Genomic DNA, 26,576 nt, shown 5'->3' on the forward strand with positions numbered 1-26,576 from the left:
CCATGAAATTTTCCGCCCCCGAGTTTGAGCGGGTGCCCTCTTGTGGCCGAGGGTCCCTTGAGAAAGAAAATATCATCTTCCACTTCGATACGTCCCGTGAGGTACTTAAATGTTTCGATCATGTCTCCCCTCTCCCTACATTCCTCAAGAGTGTAGAGCTGCAATTTGTTCAGTCTCTCTTCGTACGAGAGACCCTTGAGCCCCGAGATCATCCTGGTGGCCGTCCGTTGAACCGATTCAATTCTGCGCACATCTTTACTGTAATGTGGCTTCCAGAATTGCACACAGTACTCCAGATGAGGTCTCACCATGGCCCTGTACAACGGCATTATGAACTTCAGGCTTTCGGCTGACGAAACTTCTATTGATACAACCCAATATCTGCCTTGCCTTAGATGAAGCCTTCTCCACTTGATTGGCAGTTTTCATGTCTGCACTGATGATTACTCCTAAATCTCGTTCTGCTGAAGTCCTAGTTAAAGTTTCTCCGTTCAAGAAGTACGTCCTGCATGGATTTCCGCTTCCGAGGTGCATGACCTTACATTTCTTAGCATTGAAGCCTAGCTGCCAGGTTGAGGACCAAGTTTCCAATGTAAGCAGGTCCTGCGCCATATAATTCTGTAAACTGCATTCACTTACTATATTACATAGTTTGGCGTCATCGGCGAATAGTGTTATTTTACCTTGAAGCCCTTGAGTCAGATCCCCTATGAATATGTTGAAAAGGAGTGGACCCAGGACCAAGCCCTGCGGCACTCCACTGGTCACCTCCGATGTTTTAGAGAGGGTACCATTAACCACCACCCTCTGAAGTCTGCCACTCAGCCAATCATTGACCCATGCAGTTAGTGTCTCTCCTAACCCCATCGAATCCATCTTGCTTAGCAGCCTGCGGTGTGGGACACTGTCAAAAGCTTTACTGAAGTCCAGGTACACGACGTCCAAAGACTCTCCCAAGTCCAACTTTCTTGTTACCCAGTCAAAGAAGCTGATGAGATTGAATTGGCAGGACCTACCCTTGGTGAATCCTTGCTGACTGGGATCCCGAAGATTCCCTTCATTCAAGATCGTGTCCAATTTGCTTTTAATTAGTGTTTCCATGAGTTTGCACACTATTGATGTGAGACTCACCGGTCTATAATTCGCAGCCTCTGCCCTGCAACCCTTTTTATGCAGAGGAACGACATTAGCTAATTTCCAGTCCAGGGGAACTTTCCCCTTACTTAGGGAGAGATTGAATAACTCAGCCAACGGTTTCGCCAGGACATCGCTCAATTCTCTGAGCACTCTTGGGTGCAAATTGTCTGGTCCCATGGCTTTGTTCACCTTGAGTCTTGCCAGTTCACTGTAAACTTCACCTGGTGTGAACTCAAAATTCTGAAACGGGTCTTCTGTGCTTTGTGTTGCCTTCAACTGCGGACGGTGTCCCGGTGCCTCACAGGTGAAGACTGAGCAGAAGTATTCATTCAGTAGTTCGGCTTTATCGGAATCTACTTCCACTAACTTCCGTCCGGTCTTCTAAGGCGTACTATCCCGCCTGTGTTCCTTTTTCTGTCACTAATATACCTGAAGAAGGATTTGTCCCCCTTTTTAATGTTTTTTGCCAGAATTTCTTCCACTAAAGTTTTGCCTCCCTAACTGCCATTTTGACCGCTGTAGACCTGGTCCTATATTCTACTTTTGCCTCTCTTTTCTCCGTGCGCTTGTAGGAGAGAAACGCTTTTTTCTTCTCCTTAATGAGGTGCGAGATCTCTGCGGTGAACCATTGGGGTTTATTGTTTCTTTGTCGTATATTTACTGATTTTATGAAGCGGCTAGTTGCTTCATATATGGTTGATTTCAGTGTTAACCACTTAGCTTCTACATCATCGGTCTCCGCTTGGTCCTGCAGCGTCTGAAGAACGAAATCTCCCATGCGTGCGAAGTCTGTGCCCCGGAAATTGAGTACCTTTGTTTTCGTGTTTGATCTAGGGAAGCCTTTCCTAAGGTTGAACCATACTATGTTGTGGTCGCTGGAGGCTAGCGTATCTCCTACTGAGACCTCTGAGACGCTTTCCCCGTTGGTGAGTTCCAGGTCGAGGATCGCCTGGGCCCTAGTGGGCTCCGTTACCATTTGTTTGAGACGTGCTCCCTTTATGGAGGTTAAGAGCCTCCTGCTACCATTGGTTGTCGCTGAAAATGAGTTCCAGTCTGCATCAGGCATATTGAAGTCCCCTAGCAGTACAGCTTCTCCTCGTAGAGTGATATTCTCTATGTCTTCAATTAATTCTGCGTCCATGTCTTCCGGTTGTCTTGGGGGTCTGTATACCACACCTAGATACAGGCATTTTTCTCTGCCTCTTGCCAGGTTTACCCAGAGGGACTCCCCGGTGTACTTGACATCTGTGATCCTGGTGGTTTTGATGTCCTCTTTAATGTATAGAGCTACCCCCCTCCTAACCTGCCCTCTCTGTCTTGATGAAGTAGATTGTAGCCCGGTATAGCCATATCCCACCCATGTGAGTCTGTGAACCAAGTTTCAGATATTGCCACCACATCTAGGTCGGCATTCCTTATTTCAGCCTCCAATTCTAGAATTTTGTTACCTAAACTGTGTGCATTGACATACATGGCCCTCCATATCTTGTGTTTGCTAAGTCCCTGTGAGGCGTATCCTACCCGAGTCGGTGTGACTCCCAAAGAACTGTTTGCAATGTGGGTACTTACCTTGGACATGGAAGCGGAGTTTCGACTCACCTCATCAGGATAATTCCTTTCTGCATTAATATGTGAATGGGTACCCTCCCCCGACTTACCTAGTTTAAAGCCCTGTAAAGCAGGCGGGCTAGTCGGTGTCCGAAGACGTTCTTACCCCTACTGGTCAGATGGAGTCCATCTGGTCCCTGAAGTCCTTGTAGCGCTTCCCCATGGTTTAGGAATCCGAAGTTCATATCCCGGCACCATCCCTGTGGCCACTCGTTCGTCCTCAGGATACGTTCATCTCTGGCTCTTCCCTTGCCTCTAACTGGGAGGATCGATGAGAAAACCACCTGCGCTCCTGTCCGCTTCAGCCTCTCACCCAGTGCTCCAAAGTCTCTGGTGATGGTCTCCGGTGTGTTCCTGGTAGTGTCGTTGGTTCCTATGTGGACAAGAAGCATAGGAAAGTGATCTCGGGGCGTGAGTAGTCTATCCAGACTGGCGGTGACATCTCATATCCTGGCTCCAGGCAGACAGCAGACCTCCCTAGATTGCATATCTGGTCTGCAAATTGGTCTCTTGGTGCCCCTCAGCATGGAATCCCCGATGACTATTACTCTGCGCTTCTTTGGGGGGAGCCGGTCAGTTGTCCCTGGAGATGGAGCTGTGTGTTGGGCCTGCTCCTGTTCCTGCTCCTGTTCCTCATCGGCAGTTCCTTCCTGAAGAATCTGGAATCTGTTCCGCAGGGCGAGTTGAGGGGTTGATGTATAGCTGCCCTGTTTGTAAGAAGAAGGAGAAGATGAAGAGATTGAAAAAGGGGGGGGGGGGGGTCTCCTATGTTTGCCCGTGGAGGAGGTCACCAGCTGCCAGGAGTCAGTGCCGCTAGCCATTTCCTGTATCCCAATTGTTGGTTTCAAAGCTGATGATTTGGGTGTCTCGAGGATGGACTTGTCATGGGCCTGCTCGGTGATTTGGGACAGCTCCTGCGAGTGCCGCCTCATCGGCATTTTCAAGACATCATTCTAAGCGTGCCTCCTCACGTAGAGAATACTCTTCCTTGAGGTCGCCCCCGAAGGAGCGCACTGCTGCACCTGTGACCCAACATCCTTTGGTCTCGGTACCTATGTTCGAGGACATGCTTAAGACTATCCTTACATCACAGCTTTCCTTGGTGGTGAGCCAACTGGTCCCGACCTCGACGTCTCTGACTTCGGTCTCGACCCAGCCCCGGTCTGACCAGCCTGGGCATCCTTCTCTTGTGTCTCAGGGCCGTGTCCGCAAGACTCGCAGGGTTCCCTCGAATGATTCTTTGTCTATGGAATCGGGGCCTGTGACTTTCCGGGGACCCATGACAGGGCCCCGCTTTTCACCCACTACTTTGCCGAGGTTTGCCCTTCTAAAAACCTGCAGTCTTCTCCGCCCCTTTGGGCAGGTCTCCAACCGTGTAACCTTCTAGGCACACCTTTGTCCTCGAGTTGGACTCTACTGTGCATTCTTCAAAACCGGTGGAGGAGGTTTCCTTTGCCCCGTCTCCTCCTCGCCTCGGGCATGCTATTCGAGGGAAATTTCTCCCTTTTTCTCTGCTGCCCCCAGATCTCGCTTGGAGTCTCCTCAGGAGGATGAGTCTTCTTCTCGAAACTCCTCCTTCACTCGTTTCATTTCTGACATGGGCAGGGCCTTGAATCTGGACCTCCAGTCTGAGTCCCGTTATACACAGGAATTCTTGGCGGAAATGGGTGTTGCTCATCCGCCCCATGAGGCACTGTGCTTGCCATTGCACCAGGTTCTCTGGCAAACATTTCTACGGAACCTGGAGACCCCTTATGTGGACCCGGCTATTCCCTCAAAATTGGAGTCCCGTTACCGGACAATCCCGGTCAAGGGATTCTAAAGTTCTCAGCTTTCTCACCAATCTTTGGTGGTTGAATCTTCCTTGAAGAAATCCAACCCCTCAAAGGTATACGCAGCCGTCCCTCCGAGAAGTTTGGTCGCCGCCTTTATCAAAACTCAATGATGGCGAACTGTTTCCTCAACTATAACTATCTCCACGTCCTATCTCCGGTTCTGTGTTGAAGCCCTCCACTCGTTCCGGGTGGACGTGCCGGATTCTCGTCGTCAGGAGTTTCGTCTCCTGGAGGAAACTCTCTCCCAGCTTCGCCTCTATATGTTTCAGGCGGCCTATGACACCTTCAAGTTCTCCTCGAGGGTCACAGCGTTTGCAATCGCCATGCTTGGCTCAGGATTGTGGACATGGATCCGAATCTCCAGGATCATCTTGCCAATCTCCCTTGCGTGGATAATGAGCTATTTGATGATTCCATAGAGGCAGCCACTAAGCGCCTCTCGGAACACAAACGGTCCTTCGCCTCTCTAGTGAGACTTAAGCCAAAGACCCCTCCGGCTTGGCAATACAAAATTCCTCTCCAGAGGTATCTGTAGAAATCTACTCCTGCATTCTCTTGGCCTCCTTCGAAGCAGCCGCAATCTCTTTCTGTTATGCTCAGGCTGGTCTCTCCCTGCCGGGTCGAGTCACAGGCCACAGGGTCAGAGCGATAGCGGCGTCTGTTGCTTTCCTCTGCTCTACTCCGCTTGAGGAAATCTGTACAGCTGCCACTTGGTCCTCTGTTCATACTTTTACCTCACACTACTGTCTGGATACTTTCTCCAGGCGTGATGGCCATTTTGGCCAGTCCGTTTTGCAAAATGTGTTCTCCTAAATTGCCAACTCTCCCTCCATCCCATTCTGGGTTAGCTTGGAGGTCTCCCACATGTTTAGAATATGCTGCCTGCTTGTCCTGGGATAAAGCACAGTTACTTACCATAAAAGGTGTTATCCCAGGACAAGCAGGTAGCATATTCTTAACGCATGGGTGACATCACCGACGGAGCCCCGGTACGGACACTTTTAACTAGAAAGTTCTAGTTGGCTGCACCGCGCATGCGCGAGTGCCTTCCCGCCCGACGGAGGAGTGCGTGGTCCCCAGTTTCTTCGTTTCCGCGGAGCGAAGAAGACGCATGTGTTTTCAACGGCTGTTGAAAAATCAGTTTTCTGCCTTCCCGCTCGCGTAATTTTTCGTTTTTTTAATCTCTTTTTCCTTCGGGTTACTCTTCTTTTATTTTAAAAAAAAAAAAAAAACTCATTGAGTTTTCTTTATTTTTTCAGGCCAGCCCCGGCGGGGCCTGTTGCCACCATACAGGCCTCCGGCTTTGATTTTGCGGAGGCCGTGTTTCCCTTCATGCTCCCTCAGCCGGGCTTTAAGAAGTGCCAGCGGTGTGCATGCCCGATCTCTCTCACCGACCCGCACAATTGGTGCCTCCAGTGCTTGGGTCCGGAGCATCGGGCTGACACCTGCACCCGCTGTGCTACTCTTAAAAAGCGCACATTGAAAAATAGGCAGATCCAGCAAAATATTCTTTTCGGTACCGGACCTGCCATGGAACCTGCTGCGACGTCGACGGCACCTCAAAAGTCGGCACCGACTACTTCGACGCCACCGGATCCTTCTTCGGGGTCGCTGGCCCCAGGTAAGCCGGCTAAGAAGCCTTCCACTTCCCTTGAGCGCCCTCCTGCCACGGCTGCGACTCCGGTCCTCCCGTCACCGCACCGACCCCGCAAACGCTCTGCTCCGATATCGGTGAGTGCCTCGTCATCGGCCTCCTCATCGCCGGAGCGTAGAGCGGCACCTATGGTACCGAAAAAGAAAAAAGCGGTATCGTTGCCTCCCCTGGACGACCGCATCGCGGCCATACTCCAAACCCAATTACAAGAGCAGCTGCAGCAGCAACTCCAACAACTGTTGCCGGCGATGTTGGCCCCACACCTTCCGGTACAGGACCGGTCCGAGCCTCGCACGATCCCATCGGTGTCGACCCCCTCGCTTAACACTTCCATGCCAGTGCTCTCGGCTGAACCACACCGTTCCCAACCTACGGTGCAGGCCCGCTCTGATGCCGACCCTTCCCGGTACCCGGAACGGCACCGGTCTTCCTCTCCCGGTACCGCCTCGGTACGCTCTGGCAAGTCTCTCTCCAAGACCCGCCATGCCGAGCCCTCCATACCGACGTCCCGCCGTGTGCACCCTGACATCAGGGACCCAGACTTATGGGAAGAATCCCCGCACGGTACCGAGGAAGATGCTTCATCAACGGACGAGGAACCCTCGGTGGCTGACACCGGTTCCAAACCTGAACAGTCCTCTTTCACCAAATTCCTCAGGGAGATGTCGGCGGCTCTTTCCATTCCCTTAGAGTCCGACTCTAAAAAGTCCCAGGCTTTTCTCGATGCCCTAGACTTTGAGCAACCTCCCAAGGAATTCCTTAAGTTACCCGTCCACGACATCCTACGGGAAACTTTTTACAAAAATTGGGAGAACCCCCTCACTGTCCCCGGGGCCCCTTGCAAACTGGATAGCTTGTACCGGGTCATTCCAATCCCAGGGTTTGACAAGCCTCAATTGCCCCATGAATCTCTCCTGGTAGAGTCCACCTTGAAGAAAACTCAGGGCTCCAGTGTCTATGCCTCCACCCCTCCTGGCAGAGAGAGGAAAACTATGGATAAGTTTGGCAAGCGCCTTTTCCAGAATGCAATGCTGGCCAACAGGGCAAATAATTACACCTTTCACTTCTCCTTCTACATGAAGCATCTGGTGCAACAACTCTCCTCCTTACAAAAATACATCCCTGAACGTAAGGTTCCCCTCTTCCAACAGCAAATTTCCAGTCTGCTCCAACTCCGCAAATTCATGGTAAGCTCCATCTATGACTCGTTTGAGCTGACCTCTCGAGCATCTGCCATGGCTGTTGCCATGCGGCGTCTGGCCTGGCTGAGGGTTTCTGACCTCAACATCAACCATCAAGACCGCCTGGCTAACGCACCTTGTCTTGGTGATGAACTCTTCGGGGAGTCCCTGGACTCAACAACCCAGAAACTCTCGGCACACGAGACCAGGTGGGATACCCTGGTGAAACCTAAAAAGAAGACTCCGCCTGCTCGCCCCTACAGGCAGCAGTCTTCTTACCAGCGCAGGTTCTCGGCCAGGCCTCTCAACCCGCCACAACAGCAGCCTCGCCGACCTCGTCACCAGCATCAAACTCAGGCTCGCTCCCAGTCTCACCAACCTGCCAAGCCTCTCCCGCAGTCAAAACCATCTCAACCTTTTTGACTCTTTTCTCCAGGGCATGGCCAGTCTCCCACCATCATTGCCTCTTCCTCAGCCTATCGGAGGACGCCTCCAACTTTTCCTCAGCCGTTGGGAGGTCATCACATCAGACCAGTGGGTCCTCAACATCATCCGCCACGGCTACTCTCTCAACTTTCAGACTCTTCCACCAGACAGTCCTCCAAAAGAGTCTGCTTTCCACTCCTCCCAATCCTCCCTCCTCCTGGGGGAGGTCCAATGTTCCCGCTAAGCTGCGCTGGCGTGCGCTGGCGCACAAAATATTAGGTCGCAGCGCACAAGTTTCTCGTCACAGCGCAGGACCGGCAAGATTGACTCATTTGAACTTCTGCAAGATCAGCATCGGAAGCGTGCGCTGGGCCGGAGAGATCTTGGGGAGCCTCCGACAGTGGCTTTCTCCCCTCTCTGCAGCTCTCCTTTACTTCCCAGCGCAGCGATTCACGAAGGCAGCCTCGGGGCTTTTGCTGAGTCGCGGCTGCCTCTGATGATGCAACTTCCTCTTTCCTCAGAGGCGGCGCGACACAACAAAGGACCCGAGGCTGCCTTCGTGAATCGCTGCGCTGGGAAGTAAGAAGAGCTGCTGGGAGGGGAGAAAACCACTATCAGTCTGGGAAGCTGCTGGGCAGGGGAAAAAAGGGACAGCTGCTACTGGAAAGGGAGAAGGAGAGATGCTTCTGGGAGGGGAGGAGGGAAAGGAATCTGGGAAGCTGCTGGGCCAGGAAAAAAAAGGGACAGCTGCTACTGGAGAGGGAGAAGGAGAAGGAGAGATGCATCTGGGAGGGGAGGAGGGAAAGGAATCTGGGAAGCTGCTGGGCCAGGAAAAAAAAGGACAGCTGCTACTGGAGAGGGAGAAGAAGGAGAGATGCTTCTGGGAGGGGAGGAGGGAAAGGAATCTGGGAAGCTGCTGGGCTAGGAAAAAATGGGACAGCTGCTACTGGAGAGGGAGAAGGAGACGGAGAGATGCTTCTGGGAGGGGAGGAGGGAAAGGAATCTGGGAAGCTGCTGGGCAAGGAAAAAAAAGGGACAGCTGCTACTGGAGAGGGAGACGGAGAGATGCTGCTGGGAGGGGAGGAAGGGAAGAGAGTTACTGCTGGACAGGAGGCTGGGAGAAAGAAAGAAAGGGGGCAGGCAGGGAAACAGAAGGAAAGAAGAGAAACAGAAAAAAAGAAAGAAAGGTCAGGGAGAGAGGAAGAAAAAGTTGGGGGAGGGAATGAGGTGTGGAGGAGAGAAAGCATACAGGCTGATAGAAGGGAAGAAAGATTGGATGCACAGTCAGAAGAAGAAAGTGCAACCAGAAATCACCAGACAAGGTAGGAAAAATGATTTTATTTTAAATTTAGCAAAGTGGAGGCAGTATTACCACAGTTTTCAAAGGAATTTGCCCAAATAACTTAATAGTTAACTGGGTAAATTCCCAGAGATGAAAACTTCCCTTCACTTACTATGCACAGTTCTGAATTTATATCTGCTGTCTATATTTTACAATATGGTCCCCTTTTACTAAACCGCAATAGTGGTTTTTAGCGCAGGGAGCCTATGAGCGTCAAGAGCAGTGCTGGGCATTCAGCGCAGCTCCCTGCGCTAAAAACTGCTATTGTGGTTTAATAAAAAGGATGGAGGGTATATTTGTCTATTTTTGTATGCTATAAAAACCAAATACAGAGAGAGACTGAGAGCTGTTGACGAAGAGCTACGTGTGTGTCTTTCTTCCATTCCAGCCAGAATATCAGCTTTGTGTTCAGCCAAACAGGCCCAGGTTTCGCACTGAATAAAGTATTTTATAATTTTTATAATTTTTATTTCATAATAAAGTAATTATAAAATACTTTCTTTGTGTTTATTTGATTCCTATTCAAGAGAATTACTTTATATATAGTCAATATAGGCAGAGAGTTAAATTTTTTAACATTTTCTAATGGTGGTGTGCCTCGTGATTTTTTTCATGAAACAAGTGTGCCTTTGCCCAAAAAAGGTTGAAAAACACTGGTCTAGAAATTGAAAGCATCAAACGTATTGTCTTCTGGACTGTTTTTAATTTACAGTTTACACATATGGATGTAACAGACATAACTACATTTGTTGTAAAACATTTATTAAGATATCATTTCATCCCTACAATTTCTGTGTTCTTAAAAATATTATTTAACGTTATTTAATTTAGCGTGTAGGCCTAAAATTCCTTTGAATACCTCGTCCTCATGTATCAGCAACTTTGACAACATATTTATTTGGCTCATAACTTGCTGGCGCCCGATATTTTTAGCTCACAGTGAAAAAAGTTTGCTCACAACACCCGCCCGCTTAGAGGGAACACTGGGGAGGTCCACTCCCTCCTTCTTCTCAACGCCATCGAAGAGGTACCCTCAGACCAAAGGGGTCAGGGATTTTACTCCCGCTACTTCCTGGTTCCCAAGAAGACAGGAGGCCTCCGTCCCATCCTCGATCTCCGGGACCTCAACAAGTGTCTGGTCAAGGAAAAGTTCAGAATGCTCTCCCTTGCCACGCTTTACCCTCTTCTCTCTCAACACGACTGGCTATGTTCCCTAGACCTCAAAGAGGCCTACACTCACATTCCAGTCCATCTGACTTCACGTCGCTACCTCCGATTTCAGATACAGCACCGCCACTATCAGTACAAAGTGCTACCCTTTGGCCTCGCATCATCGCCCAGGGTGTTCACCAAGTGCCTTATTGTGGTGGCGGCCTTTCTCAGGTCTCACAACCTCCTTCCCCTACTTGGATGATTGGTTGGTAAAAGCACCTACGTCTCCACTTGTGCTACAAGCCACTCAGCACCCCATCTCCTTCCTCCATCTTCTGGGGTTCGAGATCAACTACCCCAAGTCGCATCTGCTTCCCACACAGCGACTTCAGTTCATTGGAGCCATTCTCGACACCACTCTAATGAGGGCGTTTCTCCCCTCCGACCGCCAACGGACCCTGCTCCACCTCTGCCGTCAGGTGCTCCTTCATCACTCCATTCCAGCTCGGCAGATGATGGTCCTCCTGGGCCACATGGCCTCGACGGTCCATGTGCTTCCTCTGGCGCGACTCCACCTCAGGACACCTCAATGGACTCTAGCCAACCAATGGTCACAGACCACGGATCCTCTTTCTCATCCCATCTCTGTGACATCATCTCTTCAGCAATCTCTTCAATGGTGGTTCAACTCCTCCAATCTTTCCAGGGGTCTACTCTTTCATCTACCCCCTCACTCCATGATCATAACCACAGATGCCTCCCCCTATGAATGGGGAGCTCACCTGGGAGATCTTCGCACCCAGGGACTCTGGACCCCTCAGGAGCGTCAACACCACATCAATTTCCTGGAACTCAGGGCCATGTTCTATGCTCTCAAGGCCTTCCAGCACCTTCTCTACCCTCAGGTTCTTCTCCTGTGCATAAACAACCAAGTCGCCATGTACTACATAAACAAGCAAGGCGGCACCGGACCTCCCCTCCTCTCTCAGGAGGCCATCCACATCTGGACCTGGGCCACGACCCACAGTCTCTTCCTCAAGGTTGTCTATATCCAGGGCGAACAGAACTCCCTGGCCGACAATCTCAGCCGCATCCTTCAACCTCACGAGTGGACTCTGGATCCTCCCACACTCCGCTCCATCTTTGATCGGTGGAGCACTCCTCAGGTGGACCTCATTGCAGCTCCTCACAACCATCAACTGCTCTTTTCTGTTCCAGACTCTACTCTCCTCATCGTCTGGCCCCGGATGCGTTCCTGCTCAACTGGACGGGTCGGTTTCTCTATGCCTTCCCTCCACTTCCTCTGATGTTGCGGATGTTGTTCAAACTCCGCAGAGACAATGCCACCATGATTCTCATCGCTCCTCGGTGGCCTCGCCAACACTGGTTCTCTCTCCTGCTCCAGCTCAGCTCCAGGGAGCCCATTCCTCTTCCTGTGTTTCCTACTCTACTTACGCAGCAGCATCAGTCTCTACTACATCCCAATCTGTCCTCGCTCCACCTGACAGCTTGGTTTCTCTCGGGCTGACCTCTCCACAGAATCTGTCTCAGCCTGTCCGTCGCATTTTGGATGCCTCCAGGAAACTGGCCACCCTCCAATGTTACCATCAGAAGTGGACCAGGTTCTCCTCTTGGTGTCTACTGCATCACCACGATCCCACCTCATTGGCGGTGGAAACTGTACTGAACTATTTGCTCTCTCTGTCCGACGCTGGCCTCAAGTCTACCTCCATCAGAGTCCACCTCAGTGCCATCACTGCGTTCCATGAGCCTATCCTCGGAAAACCTCTTACGGCTCATCCCCTGGTTTCCCGGTTCATGAGAGGCCTCTTCAATGTCAAACCACCTTTGAAGCCTCCTCCAGTCGTCTGGGACCTGAATGTGGTTTTGTCAGCCCTCATGAAACCTCCGTTTAAGCCTCTTGCCACTACTTCACTCAAATTTCTGACATGGAAGGTGCTTTTCCTCATTGCCATCACCTCTGCCAGGAGGGTTAGTGAGCTGCATGCACTGGTTGCCGACCCACCTTTCACTGTTTTTCACCATGACAAGGAGGTTCTGCGTACCCATCCTAAATTCCTTCCCAAGGTGGTCTCGGACTTCCACCTCAACCAGTCCATTGTGTTGCCTGTCTTTTTCCCTAAGCCCCATTCTCACCCTGGGGAACAGGCGTTGCACACGCTGGACTGTAAGCGTGCCCTTGCATACTACCTTGACCGTACCAGGGCTCACCGCTCGTCCCCTCAGCTCTTTCTGACCTTCGACCCTAACCGTCTAGGTCGTCCTGTCTCTAAACGGACGCTTTCCAACTGGCTTGCTGCCTGCATTGCGTTCTGTTATGCTCAGGCCGGTCTCTCACTGGAAGGTGTTGTCACGGCCCACAGGTTCAGAGCTATGGCTGCTTCTGTGGCTTTCCTCCATTTCACGCCCATCGAAAAAATCTGCAAGGCTGCCACTTGGTCCTCAGTTCACACGTTCACTACTCACTACTGTCTAGATACCTTCTCCAGACGGGATGGACACTTCGGCCAATCTGTGTTACATAATTTATTTTCCTAATGGCCAACCATCCCTCCTCCCTCTCTGTTCGCTTGGAGGTCACCCATGCATTAAGAATATGCTGCCTGCTTGTCCTGGGATAAAGCACAGTTACTTACCGTAACAGGTGTTATCCAGGGACAGCAGGCAGATATTCTTACGTCCCACCCACCTCCCCGGGTTGGCTTCTTAGCTGGCTTATCTTAACTGGGGACCACGCACTCCTCCGTCGGGCGGGAAGGCACTCACGCATGCGCGGTGCGGCCAACTAGAACTTTCTAGTTAAAAGTGTCCGTACCGGGGCTCCGTCGGTGACGTCACCCATGCGTTAAGAATATCTGCCTGCTGTTCCTGGATAACACCTGTTACGGTAAGTAACTGTGCTTTATCCAGGGACAGCAGGCAGATATTCTCGCAACCCACCCATCTCCCCCTGGTTGGCTTCTTTGCTAGCTATCTGAACTGAGGCCACGCTAAGAAGACGCATGCCTTAGGTCGGGCGGGAGGGGCACGCACGCATGCGTGGGCCAATCGCAAGCTTGAAGGTCTTCAAGCAAGTCAGTTTGCGAAAACATCTGCTAGGGGGCTCCATCGGTGACGTCACCCACATGTTGAGAATATCCGCCTGCTGTCCCTGGATAACACCTATTACGATAAGTAACTCTGCTATATGTTTGAAGCTTACATGATTAATAAGGGCTGCATGGAATCTTCGGGGATTGTAGCCATGCTGGCGCCGAGGGTTTCCCCCGGAAGAGCACAATTCCCCAGCAACAGTGACATGCCAAAGATGGGGAGATCCAGTCTGAGGAAGACAGAGGAAGAGGACTCTATTTCAGTGCCTTTCCTCTCCAAGTCAGAGTCCTTTGTAGCAGGATATGCTGTTTCATCTCTAGGGGGCCAGATACAGATCTGGCGGAGTTCTCTGATCTCGGAGAGGACCTGACTATGCACAGGCTGTATAAGCCTTCAGTGCTTTTGGAAGTGATCAAGAAATTCCTCTAGGAATTAAAGATAAAGATTCCGCAGCCCTCTGCTACACAGTGCTTGCTTATAAGCAGCTCAAAAGCACAGAGGTGCCCAATTTCTGCTTCAAATTGATTCACTGTTTCACTTCGGATTTCAGGTGTGCCACAGCACACTGGGGAGAAGGAGAAGTGCCAGCTGACTGCCTACAGGATGTGCCTCTCACGGCGAGAGGCACGTCTGTAGGCAATCAGCAAGCATCGGCACCGCTCCGGCCTTCTTCCCTGCTGGCACCACCCCGTATTTCTAACTAATTTTTAAGCTATGTTATAGATTGGATGTTCCTATTTTTGACATGATATTGCCTTGGTTAAATAAAATGTTTAAACTTAAAAGCTGTGTAATTGAAATCGAATCGAATCAAAAAATCGATTCAACAGGGCGAATTGAATCAAAATATTTTTTCCTGAATCAGGCAGCACTACAGAACACCTGTTTTCCCTGTCATCAAGTCATTACAAAAATGGGAAGTACCAGAGGGGCCCCTTCGGGTGGTCAAAGCCATGGCAAGGCTCTATCTGATGGATGCTGAATTTAACTAGATCTTTGTCCACCAAAAGTGAATTCACTGGTTGCAAAAGTTACCAAGTATACCTCCCTTCTCAATGAAAGCAGCATGGTATTAAAAGATGCCTAGGAGCACAAGCTGGATTTTGTTTTTAAGAAGCTCTTCGAGGCCACTGCCTCAGGTTTAAAAGCAGCTTCAGCAGTGTCTTTTTGTTGCCTGGGCTTGCCACTTCAAGTTAGGCCGTGATCTGGAGGCAATTTTCAGGAGGGATCACCAGTTTCTAATGTGGATTATGTAGCTGATGCTCTGTATGATCTTTTCAGAGTTGAGGAAAATGTCTGCTTATTCCATTTCTGCCCATTTCTGGATCAGACAGTGAATGGGAGGATTCCTCCTCCAAGGTGACCTTGAGGAAAATTCCATTTAAAAGATATTTTCTCTTTGGGAAAGGTCTGGATGATCTTATAGATAGTGTGCAGGATTGCAAGCTGAAGTCTTTACTGGATAGTAGACCTCAAGTCCCTAGGGAGTCAGGTCGCAGTAATTTTTGGGCCTCCAGACAATATCACCAGTTCTCAGGAGGCTTTCGGACCAGAGATCTTTTCAAAGCACCAGACAAAAATTGGGAGGGGCCAGGTGTCACCAGTCTTCAGGATCCCGCTCCGCCACTACTCCCAAGAAGCGGTTATGATACCAAGCCATCAGCTGAGCCTCCATGCGTCGTAGGGAGGCTTTCGGCCTATTGGGGAGTGTGGGCGGAGATCACTACAGACCACTGGGTGCTGGACATTATACAGGAGAGGTACAAGCTTGAGGTTATTTTTTCCCTTCCGGACTCCAAAATCCGAGCAGCAGTGTACTGTAAAGGCTGCTGGATCTTGAAGCCATAGAGTCCATATCAGAGGAAGACTCGGGCTCCAGCAGACACTCGATATACTTCATTGTACCAGGAGAGGCTCAGAAGACTGGAGGCTGACCTCAAAGCAGTAAATGCAGCCCTCAAGATTCCCCGGTTCAAGTTCAATTTCTTTTATATACCACAAATATAAAACCAGGGTTAAAATCTAAGTGGTTTACAATATCATAAAAAAGAGATGGGAGAGAATCACAAACCGTACACTAATACAAACTCAGGATGGAGACGGTGTTGTCAGTGATTGCTTCACAGAGGCTTGTCTGCACAGTCCCATTTTTTCAGAGCACAGGAAGTTTTTGCATTTCTGTGTGCTGGAGCAATACTTCCAGTTTGCAGACTTACCCTTCAAGCTGACCTTCACCAAAGTGATGGTTGTAGTTGCAGCACACTTGCACAGAGTAGGTATACAAGTGTATCCATATCTGGATGATTGGTTGATAAGAGCCCAGTCTGAATGTGAAAACAGGCTAGTTGTTCAAAGAGTAATTCAGCTTCTGCAGAAGATGGATTGGGTAGTCAGTTTTTGGAAAAGCGACCTGGAGCTGATTCAGATCTTGTAGTATCGGGGAGACTGGTTTGATACAAGGGAGTATCAAACCATCCGGAAGTCCGCAGAGAGACGCTTATGCGTCGGATACAGGAGTTTTGGAGCGAGACTGCTCTGACAGCCTGGCATTATTTGCAGGTGCTGGGATCAATGGTTGTGACCATAGATGTTGCGCTTCTCTCCCGCTGGTGCCTGCAGAGGGATGTGCTTGAGCAGCAGCTTCCTTAGGCAACAGAAACATGTTGCAGCCTAGCCTGGTGGTCTCTAACAAGAAGAGTTCCCTGGTGGTTGGAGCCCCAGTTCTCTAACAAGAGGAGATCTCTGCAAGGGTGATCCTGAGGACAGGTGCCAGACTATACGGCTGTGAGGCACACTGCAAAGGGTGTCTGTTTCAGGAATACTAGTCCCCTTCTCAGAGGAAGTGGTCAGTCAACTGCTTGGAACTTCAAGCCATCTGCCTGGTGCTTCAGGCATTCGGGAACACGCTGCAGAGCAAAGCAGTATGAACCTGTGTCAATTGCCAGGGCACCAAGAGTGCTACTCTGCTTGGAAGCCCAGATGCTGTTTTGATGGGCGGAAGCCCATCTCTTGGCGCTTTCGGCAGCACAAGTGGCAGGAGCGGACAGTGTACAAGCAGATTTTCTCAGCTGGAAAACCTTAGATTCTGGGGAGTGGCCAGTATGTGGATATTCACTTGCATCCTTGTCTGTCTTTTGTGCAATCTCTTCTTAAGGATACCACCCATTTTTTTGAATCTGTTAGATAGCTGGGAACATGAGCTATCTGAGGTAACTTTTTTGGTGACATTTGATTTTGCCTCTTTGTACACCTCTATCCCTCAGGATGACGCTCTGGAGGTGGCCCATGGCTGGTCCCTCCTGACTTTTTGCTGGGGCTGACTGCTCTAGGTATGAAGAAGAACTATTTTGTCTTTGAGAGTCAGTTTTACATGCAATGCTCGGGGGTTGCTATGGGTGCCACCTTTGCCCCCCACTATTGCCAATCTGTTTATGGGGTTTTTTGAGGAACGGTTCATTTACCCCTCCAGATTTTTTCAAGCCATGGTAGGTTGGATACGTTTTATAGATGACCTCTTTTGTGTCTGGCATGGAACTCTGGATGAATTGTTTTCATTCAGAGATTACATCAATGCATGCCATCATTCGTTAAAATTTGAGATGAACTTCCATCATACCAAAATAGCGTTTTTGGATGTTACAGTGGAGGTTATGGGTGGTTCCATCCACACCACTGTACATGTTAAAGAAACAGATTATAATTCATTATTGCAGTTCAGCAGCATGCATCCATATGCTATGAAGACTAGTATTCCGTTTGCCCAATTTTTGCGTTATAGACGCATCTGCAGTTCTAATGAGGAATTTCGACACCAGTCTGCCCTACTACAAGATAAGTTTGTTAATAGAGGGTACCCTATTCAGGTAGTAACTAGGGCCAGGAAGAGGGCCTTATATAATCATAGAGAGGCCTTGCTTGAAAACCGTCAGGAGCAGGGGTCCCAGGACATGGTTTCATTTGTCTCCAAGTTCAATCAGATGTCCAGAAGCACACAGCGTGTGATCCGTCGTCATCTGAGTGTGTTACAGATTCATCCAAGTTTACAACATCTTCAAATTTTATTTTCTTATGGGCGCAATCGGAATCTGTGTGATATACTTAGCCCTAATGTTTTGAGACCTGTGTCTGTACCTGTGGGTTTGGAGACAACACTTGGACACCGTAGTTGTGGACATTGCTCAGTGTTCTCTTTAATGACCGAGTCAGACATGTTTGTACATCCTAGGACTGGGAAAGTGTATAAACTTCGAAGTGTCACTTCCTGTTTGTCTGAAAGGGTGATTTACATCATTATGTGCCCCTGTTCTATGATCTACATGGGACATACTTACCGTCAATTAAAGATCAGAATTATTGAGCACAGATGCGTGTCTGCATACTAGGCAAATGGAGGAGCCACTGGTGATGCATTGCCTGGAAGCTAATCATGAATTTGGGGCTCTTCAGTGCACGGTGTTTGAGCACATTGTGTATCCTGCTCGTCGGGGCAATTGGAGGCGTATTCTCCGACAGAAGGAGCAAAAATGGATTTTCACGCTGCAGTCTGTTCACCCTTTGGGACTGAATGCCCGGATCAAGTGGGCGGCCTTTTTCGGCTCGTAAAGGATAGTGATTGGTGGATTTGGCCTGGAGGCGGAGCCTATATGGGATTTCGGGTGACCACGGGGCGTCTGTGCGCCAGCATCAATTTGTGAAGTTTTGTGAGAGCCAGTACAGCATGGCGGGCCTGGACTGTGTCTTGGAGAACCAGTGCAAGTAAAACCCCTGACGCAGCGACCAACGCGAAAAGGAGGGTTCCCTGTCGGGTTTAGTGGCTGCATGGCCCAGGAAGTGGAGGTTGGACTGAGTTACACCCTGGATGCCGAAGCAGCTAAGTGGTTGATATATTTTTTTCTGGTTTCGACACAAGAATCTGGACTATAGTGCTAGAGTGCTCATTTATTCACTTTTTCATATTTAGGGGCTTTGTGCCCTGGCGTGTTATTTAACATCACTCTGCAGGCGACCATAGTGCTTTTTTCTACATCTTTTTGAGACTTTTGATATGAGTGCAGGGTTTGCTGTGAAGGGTGGAGTGTTTTGCCAGATGAAGCTGAACTGAGGCTTTTTCTCCACCTTTCTTTCTTTTTCTGTCCCTGTGGCTCTATGTTGTATGAGTGGTTGGTGTGTATGATTTAAGCCTGGGGGTGTTGGTATCCATATGGGGTTTTGATTTGAGTATGAAGGAGTGATCACTGTCTCAGGAAGCCTTCTCCTGCTTTGTGAGTTGGTGGGGGAGCCTGACATTCGATTTGATGGCATCAAAGGCCAACAAGAAGGCAGCTTGGTTCTTCAGTTGAAGATACAAGCTAGGAAGCTACAAGCTAGGATGCCTGGTGCAACTGTAGCCAAAAGTAGGTCTTTAAGTCTTCCCTCCATGGCTCATGATAGATGTCTGCGCAGGATCATGTCGCACCAAGGGCTGGTGATTCTGGTAGCACCAGATTGGCCGAGGAGACCGTGGTATGCAAACCTAGTTTGCTGCAAAGGGACCAAGGTCTGAAACTTCCATGTCATCCCTAACTGCTCACAGGGTCCAATTGCCTTGCAAGAGCTAAATCACTTTGGTCTATAGCTGTTGTGTGCAGTGCTAGCATATAAAGGCTATTCAGATGGAGTAGTCTCCACCCTTCTAAGATTTAGGAAGAAAGTGACTCTAGCCACATATGTGAAAGCTTGGAAGTGCTTTCAATCTTGGTGCACCCAGAGGAGTGAGAACTTGAGCTTGGCATCGATATCTGTGGTGCTCACCTTCCTGCAGAAAGGTCTGGAAAAAGGCCTAGTGTTTGTCTCCCTGAAAGTTCAGATTGCAGGGCTCTTGTGTTTTGGGCCTAGGGTTAATAAGAGCACCATAGCTGCACATCTAGTTGTGGCTAGGTTTTTGAAGGGCACTTTGCGCCTCCGTCCTTTGGTCCGACAGCCTTTTCCAGCATGGAGTTTGGTCCTTTGGGCACCAGCTAGAGTGCCCTATGAACCTCTAGAGTAAGTTTCTCTTATGGATCTTACAATAAAACCGTGTTTTTTTAATGGTGATTACGTCAGCCCGACGAGTATCAGAACTGCAGGTTTTGTCATGCAGAGATCCCTTCCTCAGAATTTTGGATTCAGTCGTGATCTTATGCATAATCCCATCTTTCTTACCAAAAGTGGTTGCTAGCTTCCATATCAACCAAGAAGTGTGCTTGCCTGCCTTTACTCCCTCGGGATCGAGGAAGAGTGATAAGATATTGAAATTGTTAGATAGTGTGCACAGCATTACTGTAGTTCCTGAAGCTAATGAATGAATTTTGACTCTCATAAGAATAGCCTTACTGGGTCAGACCAATGGTCCATCAAGCCCAGTAGCCCATTCTCATGGTGGCCAATCCAGGTCACTATTACCTGGCCAAAACCCAAGGTGTAGCAATATTCCATGCTACCAATACAGGGCAAGCAGTGGCTTCTCCTATGTTTTTCTCAATAACAGACGATGGATTTTTCCTCCAGGAACTTGTCCAAACCTTTCTTAAAACCAGCTACGCTATCTTACCACATCCTCTGGCAACACGTTTCAGAGCTTAACTATTCTCTGAGTGAAATTTTTTTTCTCCTCCTATTGGTTTTAAAAGTATTTCCATGTAACTTCATCGAGTGTCCCCTAGTCTTTGTAATTTTTGAAGAAGCGAAAAATCAATCTACTTGTACCCGTTCTACTCCACTCAGGATTTTGTAGACTTCAATCATATCTTCCCTCAGCTGTCTCTTTTCCAAGCTGAAGAGCCCTAACTGTTTTAGTCTTTCCTCATACAAGAAGAGTTCCATCCCCTTTACCATCTTGGTCGCTCTTCTTTGAACCTTTTCTAGTGCCACTATATCTTTCTTGAGATAAGGAGACCAGAATTGAACGCAATACTCCAAATGAGGTCGCACCATGGAGCGATACAGGGGCTTTATGATATTCTTAGTCTTGTTAAACATCCCTTTTTTAATAATTCCCAGCATAATTCCCTGGATCCTCTTTATGTGCTGGAAAGGGCTACCTGTAAAGGCCGACCATCCTCGAATGAGGCCTAAAAAGGGCTCCACATTTGGATCATCCACTCTGTCAGCAGGCTCATCTGTCCCACCCTAAACTCAGAGGACAGCTTTGATACTTTATTCCTGAACCTGTGGGACGTATCTGTTGTATTAGAAGGAAAGTCTTCTTTTAAGTAGACAGACACTTTAATCCTGAATCCTTCCCTGTCAGAAGTTCATTGCACTGCTTATTGCCTCGAATATGCTGGGGACATCTTGTTTCTTTCCTTTATCCTGCCTTACAGGATAGAGGACACAACTGCCGTGTTGAAGAATCTAGGGGGTATCTGTAGAATCTCCCACACTCTTAGTGCAGGTTGTGCTCGGGTTGGTGACTTGTTTGTTTTCACCTTGTTATGTATTGCAAATGGTTGGTTTTTGTTTTATCTGTTACATGGTAATGATATGAGTAGAACAGACATGTTTCTTGGGGAGAGTCCTCAAACCCTTCTGCTAATGAGGCTCTCTATAGTAATTCTCGCGAGAAGGGATTGACTACTCACAGGTTCAGGAATAAAGTGTCTGTCTACTAGAAAGAAGTTCACCAAGGTAAGAACCCTCTGTGGATTGCATAGGTCAGAGGAGTTTGAAATGTATGCGCAAAAGGAGAGGGAGCCAATGAAGTGACTTGAGGAGAGAGGTTGTGTGGGCATAGCGGCATTGGTGGAATATGAGGTGTGCAGCAGAGTTCTGAACATACTGAAGAGGAGAGAGCTGGTTTAGCCAAAGGCCAGTGAGAAGCAGGTTGCAGTAGTGATGAGGGTCTTAGCAGTGTGCTCAGAAAAGAAGGGTTGGATTTTAGTGATGTTCAGGGTTTGGCGGTCTTTTGGATTTGTGAAGAGAAGAGTCAAAGATTACCCTGAGGTTGCAAGCCAACCCCTTGCCCTCTCACTGTCCTCTTTTACCCACTCCTCCATCTTGAACATGCCTTTTGGCTTCAACTTATATCTAAGATGCAGCCTCTTCACACCTCACAGGGGCTGTGTTCCACTTCCAAAGTCACATTGGGATGCAGGGCAGCTTGAAGAGAGGGAAGTCTTTGGCCCATTAGGTCACATCATAAGGCTTTGAGAGAAAAGCAGTGATTGATTTTCATAGGCAGAGCCTATGGAGCCTCCCAGCTTAAGTGATCAGCCTGCTGTTTGATCCAGTTTTCATTTGAGCAAACATGGGAAATTATGTGCATTGTCATAAAAGTTATGCATATATATTTTCAGCAAATGGATACAATTGGGGGTAAAGAGAGCCTTCTGTTTCTTGGGGGATTGTTGATAAAAATGTGTAACTCTGTAGTTAATGTGTTTTTCTTTCTCTCTCTCTCTCTCTCTGTCTCTGTCTCATTCTTACAAACTCCCAGGTGTTTACATAGAGAGGTTGGCTAATGCCAGCACAGAAAAGCTATTTGCTGGACTTTTGGGCGTGGGAGATGAGATCCTGGAAGTGAATGGCTTGAAGGTGGCTGGACTCAGCTTGGCTTACATCAATAATCTGATGACACAAGTGGATACACTGTCTGTTCGGGTGCTCCAACAGAGGCGGCCCCAGCGGTAGAACTGCACTTGAAGTCCTATTGTCAAATCCTTGAGATCGTCACTGGGATAGTTTTATTCAACCAGAAAAAAATGCTGCACTGACTTCTCAATAGCTATTCACTGCCTCATTGGTCTAGTGTTGCTGTGGACTTTATTTTTGAGAGAACTATATAGCACCTTTGCATTAGTGTTTAAAAAGTCCCCTGAAGAATGCAGGGACTCTCTAGAGCAGTGGTCTTCATTGCAAGCCCCTTGGGACGATGGCAGCCCTTTGGGGCGTCTTGCGCCATTGCTATTTTCTTTTTTTCCAATTAATTTATTCTCCTCACCCACTGTCCCCTTCTTCTGTCAGATCAGTCTAGTCCCATCTGTACTTTCCCAGCCTCCTTTCCGTCTACCCTTCAACAAGTCTGGTTCTCTCCCTGCCTGCCATCACACTCCCAGTGGTCTTTCAAAGTTGAGTTTTCCCACCAATGATTAATCCAGGCTTCTTTTAGCCACCTCAGGGGCCTTCCTTTGAGCTTCCTCCCATGTGGCAACAGGAAGTTGCAGTAGAGTGAAGGCCCCCAGGTTGGATGGAAGAAGCCAGATAAATCAAAAAGCCCAACTTTGTAAGACATTTGGGTGCTAATAATGGCAGGTAGGCCCGCTGAATGGGCGAGGAGGCTGGGAATGATCAGATGGTACCGGGCAGAAAAGGGGCAGAGTTGCCGGAATTGGGCAGGAACAGAGTGAGCAATTGTGATTGGAGAAAGTAGGCAGAAATATCGGATTTCTGAAGGGAGAAGAAAGAAGGGCTGGAAAAGAGACTAGAATGGACCAGGCAGAAGAGGAAGATCATAATGAGAGATGCCAGCTTGCAGGGGATGGGGGATGAGGAGTACAGGAGGAAGGAAATGAAGCTGGACACAGGAAGGGGAAAGAGACAGAGCAAAGAAATGCTGAAGAAAGAGAGCATAGGGTCAGGGATATTGAGTAGTGCTGGAAAGGGGGAGGAACAGAGATGGAAGGGAAGAGAGGGAGGAAATGGTACACGTGGATGGAAGGGAAGAAAAGAACGATGAGATTTTGCACATGGAGGACAGGGAATGGGGAAAGCGCTGGAGGTGATGTGCGTATGGATGAAGGGCAGGAGAGGGGAAGAGAGGGAAAAGATGATACACATGGATGGAGGGAAGGGAAAAAGATCTGGAGCACATGGATGGATGGAAGGGAAAGGAAGAGAGTGAGAGAAGAAGCAGATAGATTTTGAGGAGGCAGAAAAATGGGGGGAAAAAAAGCTGTATGTGAAAAATCTGTAAGGTAGAAATGAAAGAAAAGAAAAAAAAGGCAAATGGACAGGAGGCCCTGGAAACAGAACTAAGAGCACAGACGGAGGGAAGAACAAGATGATTAGAAAAATAATTTTATTTTAAGTCTAGTTACAATGAATGAAATATGTGAGTTTTGAGTATTTACATCTGCTGTCTTTGTATTTTGGACTGTACACAAGGAAATATATATTTTCTATTTTTCTGGTGGTGCAGTACATTCAGAGTCTGGCATCTTAGTACATGGTTCCAGGTTGCTTCGCTCCTATCCTAGAATTTTGTTTGTCTACGTTAATACTTTTAGTAAGTGGTCACTTATTCTGCATTTGAAGAAGAACTAATTTGTGGTGAGATCAGGTGTTCGGGTGGGATTGGATGGCTATATGTATTGGTCAATGTCGTGGTCCCATGTAGGAAGCCCTTCTGGACCCAAAATGACCCCAGCTTTAAAATTAGCGAAGACCACTGCTCTAGTGTTACTTTCTTGTAAACTTTTTTTTTATTTTTTAAATCTTGCAGTGTTTCTCCAAGACAACATGGATGGCTTAGTCCATGGCATGAGGCCTGCAGGAGCTGTGCTCCACATTGCAGTTGACAACAGGAAGAAGGCCAACAGTAACTGATACCGGACTCTGATAAGCTCAATGTTGCACATTCTTCTCTCCTCCTGCCTTGGAGGAAAAATGTTGCGTTTCTATCATATGGAGTGCTTAACACTGACCTGGAGACAAAACAGTTTTCCATAAGTAAATCCGTACTGGTGTTCAGCCACAAAATCCTCTTTCTATTTATTGTGTTCTTCTTACTCCTCTGTCCCTTATATCCTATCCACAGTCTTAATTGCTTTTCTTTCTGTCAGAAATAGAATTTCTACCTATTTGTGGCATTTTTTAGTGTTTTGCACCTGATCTAGAGTGTCGTTTGGAAGTCAGAAGAAAATCAGGTAAATCTGCCCATATTACACGCCTTAATTAATTAACAGTGCACAGAGCAACAGGGTCTTTCAAGAGTTTTCAATTGGAGTTTCTCTGGTGGTTAGTTTTTTTTCTTGGTGCTTACTACAAGAATTGTAGTGATTTAAAAGGGAAGAAACAGAAAACCTGTAAGCCCCGATTTTCCTTTTATAATTTGTCTGTTTGCACAAAGGCACCCATGGGTATTTGAATAGTGTTACCCTCTGTATGCTCATTGCTCCATTGATGTTAAGTTATTAAAAGTCTAAAAATATTTTTAAAAATATTTTGTTATCGTTCTGAAAATGGATTTGCATGCTGGAAAGTGTGTGTGACTGGTGACTTGTTACAAGGTTGTATTATAGCACTGACTTCTGACCCTGTGCTAAGGCTGAACCATTAGGGTCTTATTTACAAGGATTTGTCCATAGGTACTTAAAAGAGGTAAGTTGGGATAAGAACATAAGAACATAAGCAATGCCTCTGCTGGGTCAGACCTGAGGTCCATCATGCCCAGCAGTCCGCTCACGCGGCGGCCCAACAGGTCCAGGACCTGTGCAGAAATCCTCTATTTATACCCCTCTATCCTCTTTTCCAGCAGGAAACCGTCCAATCCTTTCTTAAATCCCAGTACCGTACTCTGCCCTATTACATTCTCTGGAAGCGCATTCCAGGTGTCCACCACACGTTGGGTAAAGAAGAACTTCCTAGCATTTGTTTTGAATCTGTCCCCTTTCAACTTTTCCAGATGCCCTTTTGTTCTTTTATTTTTTGAAAGTGTGAAGAATCTGTCCCTCTCTACTCTCTCTATGCCCTTCATGATCTTATAAGTCTCTATCATATCCCCTCTAAGTCTCCTCTTCTCCAGGGAAAAGAGACCCAGTTTCTCCAATCTCTCAGCATATGGAAGGTTTTCCATCCCTTTTATCAGACGTGTCGCTCTCCTCTGAACCCTCTCGAGTATCGCCATATCCTTCTTAAGGTACGGCGACCAATATTGGACGCAGTATTCCAGATGCGGGCGCACCATCGCCCGATACAACGGCAGAATAACTTCTCTCGTCCTGTAATACCCTTCTTGATTATACCCAGCATTCTATTCGCTCTCTTAGCGGCCGCTGCGCACTGTGCCGTCGGCTTCATTGTCATGTCCACTATTACCCCTAAGTCCCTTTCCTGGGTACTCTCATTCAATAACATCCCTCCCATCGTATAGTTGTACCTCAGGTTTCTGCTTCCCACATGCAGTACTTTACATTTCTCAACGTTGAACTTCATCTGCCATCTCGTCGCCCATTCCCCTAGTTTATTCAGGTCCCTTTGTAATTCTTCGCAGTCCTCTTTAGTCCGAGCTCCACTGAATAGTTTGGTGTCGTCTGCAAATTTTATTATCTCACACGTCGTCCCTATTTCTAGATCATTTATGAATATATTAAATAGTAGTGGCCCGAGCACCGAGCCCTGCGGAACACCACTTGTGACCCTCTTCCAGTCCGAGTAGTGGCCCTTCACCCCTACCCTCTGTTTCCTACCCGCCAACCAGTTTCTGATCCATCTATGCACATCTCCGTCCACCCCATGGTTCTTCAGTTTCCGGAGTAGACGCTCGTGAGGCACCTTGTCAAAGGCTTTTTGGAAATCTAGGTATACGATGTCTATGGGGTCTCCTTTATCCGTCCGTTTGTTGATTCCTTCGAAGAAGTGCAATAAGTTAGTTAAACACGATCTCCCCCTGCAGAAACCATGTTGGCTTGGTATCAGAAGTTCATTTCTTTCCAAATGTTCATCGATGTTTTCTTTTATCAGCGCTTCTGCCATTTTCCCCGGAACCGAGGTCAGACTCACAGGTCTGTAGTTTCCCGGGTCACCTCTTGATCCCTTTTTGAAGATGGGCGTGACGTTGGCTATCTTCCAATCCTCTGGTATCACACCTGTTTTCAGGGATAGGTTGCAAACTTGCTGCAGTAGTTCTGCTATCTCCTCCTTTAATTCCTTCAGAACCCTTGGATGGATTCCGTCTGGACCCGGGGATTTGTCAGTTTTTAGTTTTTCTATCTGCCTGCGCACATCTTCAAGGCTCACTAATGGGCTAATTCTCTGCAGCAAAATCTTTTCTCATCAGTACATAGTAAATGTGAATATGCTGTTGGAAAATGTACACCCCAGTTCTAAGCATTCTTTATTTGGGGAATGTAAGTTGTTTTATCAAATTGGGGAGTGTACGTTGTTTTGTCAGT

General features: G+C 48.1%; 1 protein-coding gene across 2 annotated transcripts in view; it reads left to right on the plus strand.

Annotated features, from left to right (window-relative positions):
* The window catches only part of KIAA1614 (KIAA1614 ortholog), a 105,463-nt gene extending 80,838 nt beyond the window's left edge, over positions 1-24,625 (plus strand). For both annotated transcript variants that reach the window (XM_033916083.1, XM_033916082.1), the window contains one exon: positions 21,902-24,625. In XM_033916083.1, coding sequence (XP_033771974.1) covers positions 21,902-22,095 — 194 coding nt within the window. In that variant the 3' untranslated portion in view covers positions 22,096-24,625. The remainder of the gene's footprint in view (positions 1-21,901) is intronic.
* Positions 24,626-26,576: the final 1,951 nt, after the last annotated feature.

The sequence above is a fragment of the Geotrypetes seraphini genome, chromosome 12, assembly GCF_902459505.1.
Source record: "Geotrypetes seraphini chromosome 12, aGeoSer1.1, whole genome shotgun sequence".
NCBI classification, from domain to species: Eukaryota; Metazoa; Chordata; class Amphibia; order Gymnophiona; family Dermophiidae; genus Geotrypetes; species Geotrypetes seraphini.